The 15,128-nt window shown below is 33.3% G+C and overlaps 2 protein-coding genes across 2 annotated transcripts; both read right to left on the bottom strand.

The window, feature by feature from the left end:
- Window positions 1-1,984: 1,984 nt before the first annotated feature.
- Window positions 1,985-3,727, bottom strand: LOC110795112 (pentatricopeptide repeat-containing protein At5g39710-like). The gene has a single exon (XM_022000096.2). The coding sequence runs from the start codon at window positions 3,725-3,727 to the stop codon at window positions 1,985-1,987; it is 1,743 nt and encodes a 580-aa protein (XP_021855788.1).
- A 3,478-nt stretch (window positions 3,728-7,205) lies between these two features.
- LOC110795111 (pentatricopeptide repeat-containing protein At5g39710) lies at window positions 7,206-8,927 on the bottom strand. Its single transcript, XM_022000095.2, has one exon. It carries the CDS (start codon window positions 8,925-8,927, stop codon window positions 7,206-7,208), a length of 1,722 nt encoding a protein of 573 aa, XP_021855787.1.
- Window positions 8,928-15,128: the final 6,201 nt, after the last annotated feature.

Below are 15,128 nucleotides of genomic sequence, written 5' to 3'. Positions count from 1 at the left end.
AAAATTGTAAATGCTGCGGGATAAAAGGGGTGATAGCAAATTTTCATGCTCAAAAATAGAATAAAATAAATATTAAAAAAAACATCATAAAACGAACTATAACAAAAAGCGTAAAGATCATTTTAAAACGAAAGTAGTATGAATTAGAGTCCCGGAAACATGTGTTACACCAAAAGTTATGCACTACACAAAGTAGTTAGTGCTACGTAAAAAATAACATAGAAGTGATATTGGGAGGTGTACGCACGAATGGGCTTCCTCCGACATCACAACTTCTGTATCAAGAATTGACGAGTGAGTAATTGAGTATGACACCAATAATTGACAACCAATTTCGTTTTGCATAGTCGTTTCCTCCTCTTTGTAAATAGAGGTATTTGTTTAACTAATGCACTTATTCATTGTCAATATACAAATTTTACCACCAATATATCTAATAGTAAAAGTTATAGTTATATACGAAGTATGTTATAAAAATATGCATGTAACATATTATGAAAATATACATTAATAAACTAATCCAATAATATATCTATACTAATATATTAAAAGGCGTTGAGAAAAATGTCCATGTGGCACATAGTACTCTTCCATTTACGCCACATCATCCATTTACCAAATGATATGTCATATCATGGACAACCAAAAATCAATACGTACAATGAGGGGCGAACTCCTGACCTCAAGTGTGGAGGATAACTCTCGTTACCATCTTAATCAACAACCATTTGTGGCATATCTCTTCACATTAATCTATAAATGAATGTTAACATGAAGTTTACAACAACTAAACTTTTATGTGACTTTTTATTTTCTATTGACTATTTTGGAAAAAATAAATAATTAAATAATTAGGACAACAATGAATAAACATGATGTCATAAGTCTCATAAGCATCAACTACAGAAATGCCTTGCATGACTGCATATGTCTAATTTGGTGTTTGTTCATTTTGAATCACTTATTTCCACTAGAAAACAAATTATAAATTGTAAGATGATGCAATTGAAAAATTATTTCTCATGATAAATGGTTAGAGTGTGTTTGTGTAGTTGACGAACCTGATGAATGCTTTCACTTAATGCTATACATTTATCTTATGAAATATTTTGCTCAAGAAAAATCTAAAATTTTAACTATTCAATGTTGCAATCGGAACATCGCCCGAGCCACACACTGGTTATATAATATAAACGAGTCAAAGTTAATCAAAACAATGTACAAAAGTCTAAGTGATTCATCTTTACAAACACACTAAGAGTACTTTATTTTATTTTGAGAGGGGTGGTTATTGGGGAATTAGAGAGGAAGGTAGAATCAGAGATGCGCTTCTCATGAGTCATGTCTTTATGATCATTGCCTAATTTTGACCTCATATTACAAATTATAACACGTACTTAAAAATTTTAAATAATAATAATGCAAGATGACATGTCAATATAACATTGGTTAACAAAATAATAACATGTCATTTTTTCCTTCCTTATTCCACCCAAATGACCTACAAGATCAAAAGTAAGAGTCTTGGAATGAATTTGTATTTTCAAGACCAACTTTAAGAAGACTCATGATAGTCTTGCACTACCTTATTAAGTTTATTACTTTAGGCCCACTAAAGTCCTACAATTTCAGACTGCTCGCACATACTCTGAAAAACCCACAATAAAAACATCAAAACACATGATGAAATGTTAGGAAAGAAAGATCCCCAACTCCACTGCGTTAAAACACAATTCGTTATAACTTGATGGTGAAACAACAATGCATGACCTTCACTGAAACATCAGCTTAACTGATACTTTCTTCTTCGAGTTTCTCCTTCATTACACTCTTTGGTCCAGAACAGAAAATCATCTTCCCTTACATTCAGTTTTAGCAAAATCGACAAATGGTCATTAGTCCACAGTTCCATATAACCATCCCAGTAATAATATTATCAAAAAATGGCAGACAAAACCTACTGTATTATCCTTGCCTGTGTTGATCATACGACAGTACCAGTAGTGTGAGACCACAGTGATGATTCAGACCTTGTGCAATCTAAATATTTACATTTCAACTCTTTTAATACCCTTTGATAATCGTCTGACATACTTCCTGGACATCTTTTAATCAACTCTAGGGCAATTTGTTCAGCATCAGCTACACTTTCTTTTACAAAGTATCCCTCCACAAACACTGCAAAAGTGTCAACATTAATCACATTCCCATCCCTCATAGCATCAGCAACAACTCGAGCTGCCGTTTCCATATCACCATTTTTACAGTACATCACTATTAAGCTACTGTATACTTTATGATCAAGCCGATGACCATCTCGAAGCATAGAATCTACAAGTTCTCCAACTTGTTGAACCCTTCTCCCTGTTATGCTAAGACTGGATATAACAGTAAAATATGACAGATAGTTGGGAGCAAGACCAATTTCAGGCATCCATTTCAAGAAAAGAACAGCTTCGTCGAGTTCTCCTCTTTCTACAAGAACTTTTAACACAGCATTGAAACTACTAACACTTGGACGGACGCCTCCTGCTATCATTTCTCTCAATAGAGCAATTGCCTCATTTGCCTTTCCCAACTTGCAATACTCATTCACAACTACTCCATATGCTACAACATCAGGTTTTATGCCTAATGTAGTCATATCCTTCAAATGTTTATGAGCTTCATCTACTCCACCAACAACACAATACCCCTTTAACAAGCTTGTATGCGTAAAAACATCATCCTTCACACCATCAAATCTCATCTTAGTCATCATTTTCTTAGCCTCATCAACCTTACCAATCAAACAAAACCCATTAACAATCGTGTTATAAGTGATCAAATTCGGCTCAATACCTTGCCTTACCATCTCATTCAAACACGTCATTGCGGCCTCCATCTCCCCCTTCTTGCAATACCCATCAATCAATGTAGTATAAGAAACCAAGTTTGGCAAACAATCTTGGCTCATAATCATCTTATCAACAATCTGACGTGCCTCAACCATCATACCCTTTTTACAAAACCCACTCAATAGAGTCCCATAAGTTACCATATTCGGTCTGCATTGCATTTCATCGAACACCTTCTGTGCATCCTCAATCCTGCCAATTTTAACATACCCTCGAATCATCGTCGTATAGGTAATGACATTGAGCTTAATCACACCCTCCGCAACTACCTGATCGAAAATGGCGGCCGCCATTTTTATCCGATTAGCCCTAACCAACACACCTAATAAATTATTACATGAAGATATACAATTCCCTTCCTTTTCCACCATTTTAACGCGGTGAAACCAATCAATGGCGCCTCGGAGATTACTCTGCGCACCATACGCTTTGATCATCCGCGCAATCGTGAAGTCACAGACCTTCCTGTGGGATTCAAGGAACTGGGTAGCGCTCGAAAAGAGGCGGTGAGAGAGAAAAAGATCGAACATGGCGACATAACAATGAAAGTTGTGAAAGTAATTTGTTGGATTTGGGGAAGGGCAAGAAGCCCAATCGAAGAAGATGAGAGCATGATTAGGGTCTTTTTGGCTGTTGATTACTTGGATGACTAAATTAGGGTTTAATTGGGGGGAGAATTGGGTAAGAGCTGGGATGTTTTGAGGTGTATTTTTGGGAATGATGTTGAGCGAGTTGGGTTTGAAGGTTTGGAGGGTTTTGGTTATGGCGGTCACCAATGAAGAAGGGGGATTTGAGGAAAGAAATTGATTTGTTAGAGCTCGGGTCGCCATACTTGTATCTGGGTTAAAGATATCGGAGTGAGTTCTTTTCTAAATGTTCAAATGTTGATTCTGGGTCGAAGATATTTCTCCAATCTAAAAAAGCTCAAAAATGTCGATTTATCCATTATCAAACGACGAATTGATGATGGCAGTTGAGTACTTGAATGATCAACCGGCTACTCTTCACGGCCCCGCAAATAACATTCATTTAGGCTAGGCAGGAGAGGTATTATAATTATAAATGCCAAATTGAACACATGCATAAATTATTTTTTATCACCTATAAAAAATCGAAAAATTGTTTTCTACCACATTAAAAATCGAAAAATTGTTTTCTACTACATTAAAAATTAAAATTTGTATTTTATAACATAAAAAAAAAATTAAAATTAATTTTTTACCACCTGAAAAGCGAAAAAATAAATGAAATTTTTATGTATAGTTACCTAATTTAATTTTTCTCCATCTTTTTTCCCTCCCTGTATAATTTGTTTAACTCTTTCACCCTTATCTCTTTACTCCCATTAAGTTTTATCAAATTTGTGAATTAATTGTGATGAAAATTTTATGTAAATTCATAGTACAATAGGAAATTAGGGAACAAAATAGAGTTAAATATATGAAATCGTGGAAAAATATAACATATAAGAAGTATGAACGTTATTGTGGGCTTGTGGCTCCCTACATAACGTTATTATGTCATTTTCATATATTTTTCCATTTTCCAAGTGGTAAAAAATAAGTTTTAAATTCTTTATAGGTGGTAAAATACAAGTTTTAGTTTTTTTTGGTGGTAAAAAAACATTTTTCGATTTGTTTAGGTGGTAAAAAATAATTTATCGTTAGTAATGTTTTTGTAGATCACTATCACGCTAATAAGTACTCCCTCCGTTCCTAAATAAGTGTCACTTTTGGGACTCGGCACGGTGCTTAAGAAAATTATAAAGTGTGTAAGAGTTAATGATTAGGAATGTTTTTTTTGGGGAAAGGATAAAGTAGATAATTGTTTAATCGAATAAAGTACAAATAAAAGTGTATGTGGGGATTGAAAAGTGGAAAAGTGTAGAATGTGTAAGTAAAATTAATTATGATTTATAGAAAAGTGGGAAAAGTGTATGGAAAAGTGTATAGAAAGTGTATGGAAAATTGGGGAAAGTACATGTTCAAAAATAGAAAAATGACACTTGGAACGCCAAAAATGGAAGAGTGACACTTATTTAGGAATGGAGGGAGTATCAATACTAAATTACAGTAATAAGTACCAATAAAGGTCACTTGCATCTATTTTGGATACAAATCACTTATGACATATACTTCCTCGTGAGGTGGAGTGACAAGAGCATGAACCGACTCAACACAACATCAGAAGCACGCCGATGGGTCAGACTCGGTCAGTATACTATTCGAAATTAGGCATGATCTTTACGGGTGGTCTATACCAATTACACGACGAAGATAGATAGCAAGTTGAGAAATAAGTTTCTTCCTAACAAAGATGAACACAATCGCAGAAATTATCGTTTGGTTAAACCAACCTAAAATAGCATGAAAAATTAAACGGATTTTTCATAAAATACCCTTGAATTTTTAAAAAATTCACCAAATGCCCCTCGACTTTCAGAAATTCACCAAATGCCCTCCACTTTTTAACAAATACACCAGATACCCTTAATGAGTATTTTCTGTCAATTCCGTTAGATTTTCGTCAACTTTACCCTAATTAACTCTATTAATCCATATTTATCTAATTAACCTAATTAAATTTAAAAATAAAAAGTCAAAAAAAACTTATTTTCCTTTATTTTTTTCCCCTTATGTTTTGTTCTCACCATCTTCCATTCTTACTCCCAGATGAAAACCATGGCAGCTATGGTAGCTCACCATCATGGTCATCCCCTTTCTCTCTCTTCCTCCCCTTCACTACCCCTTATTCCTCTCTCCTCTTATCTTCACCACCACCACCTCTATGAGCCCCTGCCAACTGCCTTTACCATCACCCGCTGGCGCGCCCTTCCATTCGTCGCCGCTCAATCTCTCTCCTCCCCCCTTCATTCTTCCTCTTCTCCTCACCATTGAAATCTGAAGATCAATTAATTGCCTACTTGGGTATTCCATTCTTCGATCAATCCCCAATTTTTAATCTAACCAGTAACCAATTGATAAAGAAAATCAAGGGTTTTTGAACAAGATCTTCAACCCCATCTTCCTGATTCGAAGAATTCAAAGAATTCGTAGAAACTTGATTAGTTTGAGGTGGGGTTTTGGAGATCAACTTCGCAACAAGATTGCTGTCAGAGATTCCAATATCGGTGGAGATTAACAAGCATGAATTGGGTTTTCGAGAGTGAGGTCGATTGCAAAATTGGGTTTGATTACAATTGTGAAACTCGTCTTTTTTCCATGATGAAACCGAGGTGAGGAGGTGAGATAAAGAGAAAAGGAAGAAGAGTATGGTAAGGTGGGGTTTGAAGAACATTTTTTCTTCTGGAATAAGTGTTGAATTAAATTCAAGGGGTTGATCATAGATTCATAGTTAAAGGGTTCAAGAAAATGGAGGCAAAGAAAAGAGGAAAAAGGAGAGAGAAAGAGAATGAGTGAGGGGGTTAGTCTAATCTAACTGGTTTGTGGTGCTGGGGAAGACGAAGGTGAAAGCTTCAAGCTTGAACTATGTTTACAGTTTTGACTTTCAAGACAATCCTCCTACTTTGGGTTGGAAATTTGTTTTTTTTTTTTTAAATAGTTAATTAGGTTAATTAGGAGTTAATTAGTTTAGTTAAGGAGAAACTTAACGGAAAAGTTAACGGAGCTAACGGAAAATTGTCATTAAGGGCATCTTGTGCATTAAGTTCATAAATAAGGGTATCTGGTGTATTTGTTAAAAAAGTGAAGGGCATTTGGTGAATTTCTGAAAGTCGAGGGACATTTGGTGAATTTTGCAAAAATTCAGGGGTATTTCATGAAAAATCCGAAAATTAAATAAGCTAAAACGTTACGCCTTCTGGGATGCCTAAAGTAGGCAACAAAAAGAATCATACAACAAGAAATTAGAAATCACAAGTTGAGTACATGCCAAGCTTTGACCCATAAACGTAAAGAAAGTCCTAAATTATCTAGGAAACAAAAAAACATCTCCAAATTTATATATGAACTCCTAACATAACAACGAACAAGGGATTTAAATCATGAAAAGCAATTACTATACAAGTTAGAAATGGAAATGTATGAAAATCAATTCATGAACCGATCACTAGCTAAAGACACGAATAACGGGAGGTGATAAATCCAAATAAATTTTTACTTTTTCCAAGGAAATCCACATTTTTTCAAAGTTAATTTCCTTAGAAGAAGTGAATTCTTACTTGGATTTATCATTTCCCACAAATAACCTATTCAAGTTAACAGCAAAATTGTGTTAGCTAACTATATATTAAGCTAAGAAGAAACGGAACCTTGTTTACGATCATGAGCCAGTACCAGTAGTGTGAGACTACAGCGATGCTTCAGACAGTGTGCAATCTAAATATTTACATTTTAGCTCATTTAAGACCTTTAGGTATTTGTCCAACATAGTAGCTGAAGATCTTTTAATCAACTCTAGTGCAATTTGTTCAGCCTCAGCAATATTTTCTTTTGCAAAGTATCCCTCCACAAATACTGCAAAACTCTCAACACTAATCACATTCCCATCCCTTATAGCATCACTAACAACTCGAGCAGCCATCTCCATATCCCCGTTTTTACTATACATCATTGTTAAGGAACTGTATGTTCTATGATCAAGCTTATGACCATCTCTGCGCATTGAATCTACAACTTCCCCAACTTGTTGAACCCTTGTCGCGATCCCTGTATTACTAAGACTAGATATAACATTAACATATGACAGGAAATTGGGAGCAAGACCAATTTCAGGCATCCATTTCAATAAAATTACAGCTTCGTCTACTTCTCCTCTTTCTACAAGAACTTTTAACACAGCATTGCAACTAATAACACTAGGTTGAGTGCCTCTTGCTACCATCTCCCTCAAAAGGGCAGTTGCCTCATTCGCATTTCCTAACTTGCAATACTCATTCACAACTACTCCATATGCTACAACATCGGGTTTTACACCTAATGTGATCATCTCATCCAAATGTTTACGACCTTCATCTACTCTTCCTGCAATACAAAATCCCTTTAACAAGCTTGTATGTGTAAAAACGTGATCCTTCCCACCATTCAACCTCATATTAGCCATTATTTTCTTTGCCTCATCAACCTTACCAATCAAACAAAACCCATTAATAATCGCGCTATAAGTGATCAAATTCGGCTCAATACCTTGCCTTATCATCTCATCTAAACACGCCATGGCCGTTCCCATATCCCCCTTCTTAGCATACCCATCAATCAATGTTGTATAAGTAACCAAATCTGGCAAACAATCCTGGTTTGTGATCATCTTATCAACAATTTGTTGTGCTTCAACCATCATACCCTTCTTACAAAACCCACTCAATAGAGTCCCATAAGTTACCATATTCGGTCTACATTGCATTTCATCGAACACCTTTGCTGCATCCTCAATCCTGCCAATTTTACAGTACCCTCTAATAATTATCGTATACGTAACAACATCCAGCTTAATCACACCCTCTGTAACAACCTGATCGAAAATTGCACCCGCCTTTTTAATCTGGTTATCCCTAACCAACACACCCAATAAATTATTACACGAGGAAATACAATTCCCATGTTTTTCGACCCTTTTAGCTCGATAAAACCAACCAATGGCGCCTCGAATATTACCCGCTGCACCACACGCTTTAATCATCTTCGCAATTATGAAATCGCTGTGCATTCTGTGGGAGTTAAGGAAGTGGGTGGCGGCGGTAAAGAGGCGATGATAAAGAAGGATTTCGAACATGGTGACGTAACAACGGAAGGGGTGAAAGTAATTTGTGGGGTTTGGGGAAGGGCGAGAAGCCCAATCGAAGAAGAAGAGAGCATGATTATGGTTGGTTTGGGTTTTGATAACTTGGAGGACTAAATTAGGGTTTAAATGGGGGGAGAATTGGGTAAGAGCTGGGATGTTTAAAGGTACTTTTTGGGGGATTGCGTTGAGGAAATCCGGATTGAAGGTTTGAAGGATTTTGGTTATGGTGGTTGCCAATGAAGAATAGGGATTTGAGGAGAGAGAATGGTTGGTTAGAGCCTTGGAAGCCATTGTTGTTTATGGTTTATTTGGTTGGGAGGAATTGGATGGAAAAGAAAAGAAAGGAAAGGAAAAATAACGTTTCTTATATTTGGTTTAAGAAATTATATGGGAAGTGAAAGGAAATGAAGGGAATTGGAAGGAAAGCTCCTTGTATAAAAGTTTTATTTTCCTTTCCTTCCAAATTTGGAGGAATTTGAAAGGAAAGTAAAAATTAAGTCTGACAAATAAAATATTAAATCTTAGACTCACGTTTTTTTTCTTTCCTTCCCTTCCCTTCCTTTACTAATGTTGTACCAAACATGGGATTCCTATCATTTTCATTTATCGTACCAAACATGGGAAAATATATTTTTTTCTTTTTCTAAACGTTCAAATGAATTATGTTGATGACGGCAGTTATACTTGTATTGTACTATCACTAGTCTGACTAAAACTAACATTCAACCAGTTTCTTTCCTCAGTCCTCGGCTCCTCGCACGAATGCAATATATCCGACACTATATTTTTTTGGCATGACTATATAGATGGACTAGTTTTGAAGCCCGTGCGATGCACGGGTTTCGTTTTATTTGTTCTTTTTTAGTAACGGTTTTGTATTTATGTTATTAGGTTTTGTTACGGTGAATGGATGGTATTTTTTTTTGGAAGACAATCATCTTTAACGACAATCTAATTACGACGGGTCAAAAATCTCGTCGCAAAAGCCTTTTGCGACGGGGCTAACAAGCAAACAATGACGGGAATAACCGTCGCAAATGTCTTTTACGACGGGTTTACGACGGATTTACGACAGGATTTCTATTAACGACGGCCCCCTTTTATGACGGGTTCGCGACAGAAAATCCCATCGTTAATCAACGATTATTGGCCTTTCGCGACGGGATTTCCCGTCGTTAATAGTACAATTTCTTGTAGTGGGATCAGTAACTATTAACAATAATAATAATTAAGTTCATTTGGAAGATAAAAATGACACACATGCATTAAGTAGATCTAAATTCATTTTAACTTAATTTATTTCCTATGTTTGGTTTAGTGGCAATAGATTAAATTAAAATAAATTTGTCCATAATTGGATTAATGGGTTAAATGAAATGGTGCATAATAACTGAGCAAAAGTGAACCTATTACGACAACTAAATAATTGAGCAAAAGTCTAGTCTAGACTAAACTAAAGTACTTGTTATTTTTTTAAGTGTGATAAAGACTTCAGCAACTTCCGATCTATTTCTCCACAATCAAAATGTAGTCGTCTCTATCTCTTCAATCATCTTCCCCAATCACAACCAGATCAAATCTCACCTTCGATTTCCCATCAGTTTCAGCTAGACCTCTCAATCTCAATGTCAATGTTGTCCCCTGCAATAATTTAGATAAGAAAACTAAATAAATAATAACATCATAAATAATATATTTAATTAACTCTACAGAAGAAGGAAAAAATATGTACCATTGGTCTTCTATTTCGATAGAATCTCCAACTTCATTCACAACCATACCAACGACATCTAAAAAGAGAAAAAAAACAACAAAGGAAAAAAAGACAAAGTATTTGGCAAAATTATTTGACAATAACTCAAATAAACTTTAGTACGGAATAAATAACAAAATCATACATACCAGGAAGTGAGTAGTTTTTAACAAACTTATTCAAGTGTACTGTAATTGTACACAATCAAATCGATGCATTGGCAACGACCCTAACAACAGTATTTTGAAAAAATTGTATCATTATCTTGTTGTCGCCAACAATACGGTATTGTTCCTTATTAGGTTGGACCGAAAAATATCTGATTGTATAGATTTTTCCCTCATAATTTTGGACAGAAGCTAGTGATGGACAAAATTGGATTTAATAGAGGCATGCACATAATCACCCTGCAGTTAAATTATAACAGTTAATTTAAAAAGTGCGTTGTAAAATCATAAAGTAAATATTAGAAGAATTATATACCTCTTCGTCGATGAGGACCATGTCCAAACTAATTAAACTATTTTGTTTGCGGAAGTTCACCACATCAATCAAGCGCGAAACACGAACTTTAATTTTCCAGTCGTTCCTACTGGAATTTAAATCATGGATCAAAGAAGTAGCCATTGATAACCAAACTTAAAAGTGAAAGATGTGATTGTGTATGAGTTATGAATTGAACAATACGACCAATTTATAGGATTTCATCAATTATAAATTTGAATATGATTAGAACTTCCAATTTATATCTTAAAGAATTGTAGTGTATTAGTATACGTTTATCTACGTTTATCTTAAACGTTTAGGTTATATCTAAGGTTTTTTTTTTAATTATTAAAACTTAGATATATATTGAGTAGGATTATTAGGAATTTTTGTTTTTTGAACTCTTCCCATCAAACGTTTATCTACATTTATCTAATACTAAGTTTTTTTTTTTTTTTTTAATTAAAACTTAGATTGAGTAGGATTATTAGGACTTTTTGTTTTTTGGACTCTTCCCATCAGACGTTTATCTACGTTTATCAAATATGTTTAACGTTTTAAAAAAAAAATTAAAACTTAGATATATATCCACGTGGCATCTACTTAATTATATACGTGGCACTTGAATTTTTTAATTCAAAAATAAATAAGAAATCTTCTTTTTAATTGGCCGAGAGCATTACTAATCCTACGTGGCGCTCTAATATCTCAGCAAAAGTGCCTCCTTTACGTTTATCTACATTTATCTAATACTAAGTTTTTTTTTTTTTTTTTAAATTAAAACTTAGATTGAGTAGGATTATTAGGACTTTTTGTTTTTTGGACTCTTCCCATCAGACGTTTATCTACGCTTATCAAATATGTTTAACGTTTTTAAAAAAAAAAAAATTAAAACTTAGATATATATCCACGTGGCATCTACTTAATTATATACGTGGCACTTGAATTTTTTAATTCAAAAATAAATAAGAAATCTTCTTTTTAATTGGCCGAGAGCATTACTAATCCTACGTGGCGCTCTAATATCTCAGCAAAAGTGCCTCCTTTATATATGTATATTAGATTATTAGTTAACTGGAGTTTGATATCCTTTTCTTCTTTTTGAAGTATTTCTTCTCTTATGAATAAAAAAAAATGAATTAGGCATTAATCATATTATCATCTCTAAAATTCAACAAGAATCTAATTAACGGGTTGGTCCGCGTTGAATCCCACTCATTTCTAAGCAAATCTATCTATCTATATACTCTATTAAAACACAGGGCGCTCAGTCTGGAGCTGACAAGTGTCCCTGTGTAATAATTTTTATTATTTTTAAAAAAAATTAAATTCTACCAAATTTACATTATTAGATAAGTTATGTATTTTTGGTATAATCTTAGCCTATAAAATCTATTATAATCTACTATAAAAGCTACTATAATCTACAATAGAATAATAGATTTTACCATAAAATTTTCATTATTAGATACGTTATGTATTTTTTGTATAATCTTGGCCCATAAAACCTATTATAATCTACTACTCCGTATAAAATCTACTATAATCTACTATAGAATATTCAATTATTACTTTTTTGGTTGTGTGTAGCAAACTTACATGATTGTATAGGTTAAAATATAGTTAGCAAATCTTTTGATTTTAGAATATATTTTATACGGTACAAGCTTAGATTTGCACGCCATGCGTGCACAGTATAAGATATTGTTAATATTTTAAAACGACGATATATTTAAAACATAGCTGTGATAATTACATACTTAAAATTGAACAAACCAAATTCATAAGTAGTACACACTAATTATACACGCTTGAAGAAAATGAAATGACCAACTTAGATTAACTTTACAACCAACATCCTTCGAGCATGAGGATATTCCAAACACCTTATAGTCTTTGAGCATGAGGATATTAAAAAACACCCGGTACATGATCACCTATATCACATAAATAAATTAATTAATTAAAAATATAAATGACACTTTATTCTAAATAAGTGTTTGTTACCAAATAAAACTACGTAAATATCTATTAATGAAATAAAAAAAATCTAAATTTTGAAGCATTGTGTATGCTTTAAGTGGGAGAGAAGGATTCTGAATTTGTGAAAAAATGCATGTTACAACGAAGTATTATGGCACCAAATTTTTTTCATGGTGTTACGATGAGCATTTGATGTCAAAAGTGTATATGATGCATTGACAATCCACTTTTACAAATGGACTTTAACTTCCTTTGATTGAAGTTATCATTATCATACCTATAAATAAACATGTCACATAATTTACAAATCAATTGATAGTAGTAGTTGATAAAAATTATAGAATTACGAAAACACCATACCATTGCACCAAGTTAATAGTAGTCGCATCTTTGTGTGTCATGTACAGTCGACTAAATCTCCCACTCGATAGAAATAAACTTGATATATATGTAAATTATTATAATCTCACATATAAATTATGTTTGTATCGCAAAGAAATAAGGGGAAAAAAGTCATACTATTGAAGTTCTTCGCTTGCAAGCCACATGTTATGTGGTCTTTTTTTTAAGAAGTTGCTTGCCGATATCCAATATGAAAGGTGTCCCAAATTGTCAGTCTTATTGCTATACAACTATACTTTTAAACAATAGAAAATTGTTAACTAATGTATTTGAATTATTTATGAGTTTGAATATGTAACTACTCTATAAATTTTTACATTACTCCTATTTTATAAAAAAATAACATAAAAATATTATCTTTGATCAAGAAAAAAAAAATCTTGTTTTAGTGACCCATTATTTTCCAGAGGAATCACATTGCCCGCATATACAACAATTCCCATAACATCTGCAAAAGAAACTATATATTTTATCAAATTTAATTTATAGGTTGTTAAATTGTAAATTGTAAATTGTGAATTTAGAAAAATACCTATTAATCTTTCTTTATATTTACTATAACCTTGAATTGCATGCAATCCCAAACGATTATAATAAGTTGTTCGATAATCATCGTTATCTTCGTCGGACACGATACATTGTGTTTCTTTGGTTATTTGCAGTTGATATTGATGGGGCAGCGTTTTAAATATTTCATCAGTGGGAATAACACTCACTCCTTCGATAATGTATACTAAACCTTCTTGTAGCCGACCAATGAAGGAGTCAACGCCTTTGAGAAAAATAATGCATTGAATCGCTTTTCCCTTGATTCATGCATATATATATATATAAAAACACCAAGTATTATTCATGGACATTTTATTTTCTGGAAAAAAGAAGAAGTTGGAATTGAATTGTTTGCTTACATTGGCGTCGACTAAAATGAACGTCCGTAGCTTCTTTCTTACTTCAATCCTTGAACATCCAACAGTCGAACCAACCGTCATTTGACATTTAATCTTCTTACTGTCGGAAACAAACACATAAATGATGCATATATTTTCTTTTGAGACATGATAAAAATAAATCTTAGAGACTCAATTAGTACTACTACTTTCGTACTGGAGGGAAAAAGATAAACAAATAAATGTGAGTAGTATAATTAAAAGATGTTTCATAAAATGCCGGATGCTAAACTAATCACCAATGGATTTTAAATAGGAGTACTCCGTAAGATTTTATAATGTTACTTTCTCTTAATTATTTTAGTGGGTAGTTATTGTTTTAGTGGGAAGTTATTTTGCACGGTTGCTATACGCAACCTTTAATTACTTTGGCGCACCCCTGTAAAAAACCAGAAATACCCTTTTTAATTCTTTGGGTTCTGTATGAAATAGTTAACTATATTTTGTTCAATCTATATGAAATAGTTAACTCTATTTTGTTCAATCTATACGAAATAGTTAGTTCCACTATGTTCAATCTATGCGAAATAGCTAATTCTGTTTTGTTCAATCTGTACAAAATGGAAGTGTATATTTCATATAAGTTACATGAAGTGACTCGAAAAAAACAGAAAAAATGGATATTACCTCAATTCCAAGGTCTTCCAAGTCAAAAAAAACCGTCCATGTCAATCCAAATACGTATTCTAATTTTATCACGTACGCGTTACACTAAAAAAATTCAAGTTTACGTGAACAAAAATAATAGGGGAAAAGGTTGAGAGAAAACAATAAAAGTGAAGTTAGGTTTTTTTTTTCAGAATGAAACAAATGAATGAAAAAAGGGTTGCGTCAAGTAAAATCATGTTGCACATAAGGAAGATCTCTCAAATCATATGCGTACCGTATTTAATTTATTTAATTAGTAAGATATAATATCTA

The sequence above is a fragment of the Spinacia oleracea genome, chromosome 1, assembly GCF_020520425.1.
Source record: "Spinacia oleracea cultivar Varoflay chromosome 1, BTI_SOV_V1, whole genome shotgun sequence".
NCBI lineage: Eukaryota > Viridiplantae > Streptophyta > Magnoliopsida > Caryophyllales > Amaranthaceae > Spinacia > Spinacia oleracea.
The sequence above is the reverse complement of the archived record's forward strand: the minus strand, read 5'-3'. Positions and strand labels throughout refer to the sequence as shown.

Bases quoted from the DNA above. Each gene is read 5' to 3' on its own strand.
- LOC110795112 (XM_022000096.2), bottom strand. From the start codon at position 3,727: ATGGCGACCCGAGCTCTAACAAATCAATTTCTTTCCTCAAATCCCCCT.
- LOC110795111 (XM_022000095.2), bottom strand. From the start codon at position 8,927: ATGGCTTCCAAGGCTCTAACCAACCATTCTCTCTCCTCAAATCCCTAT.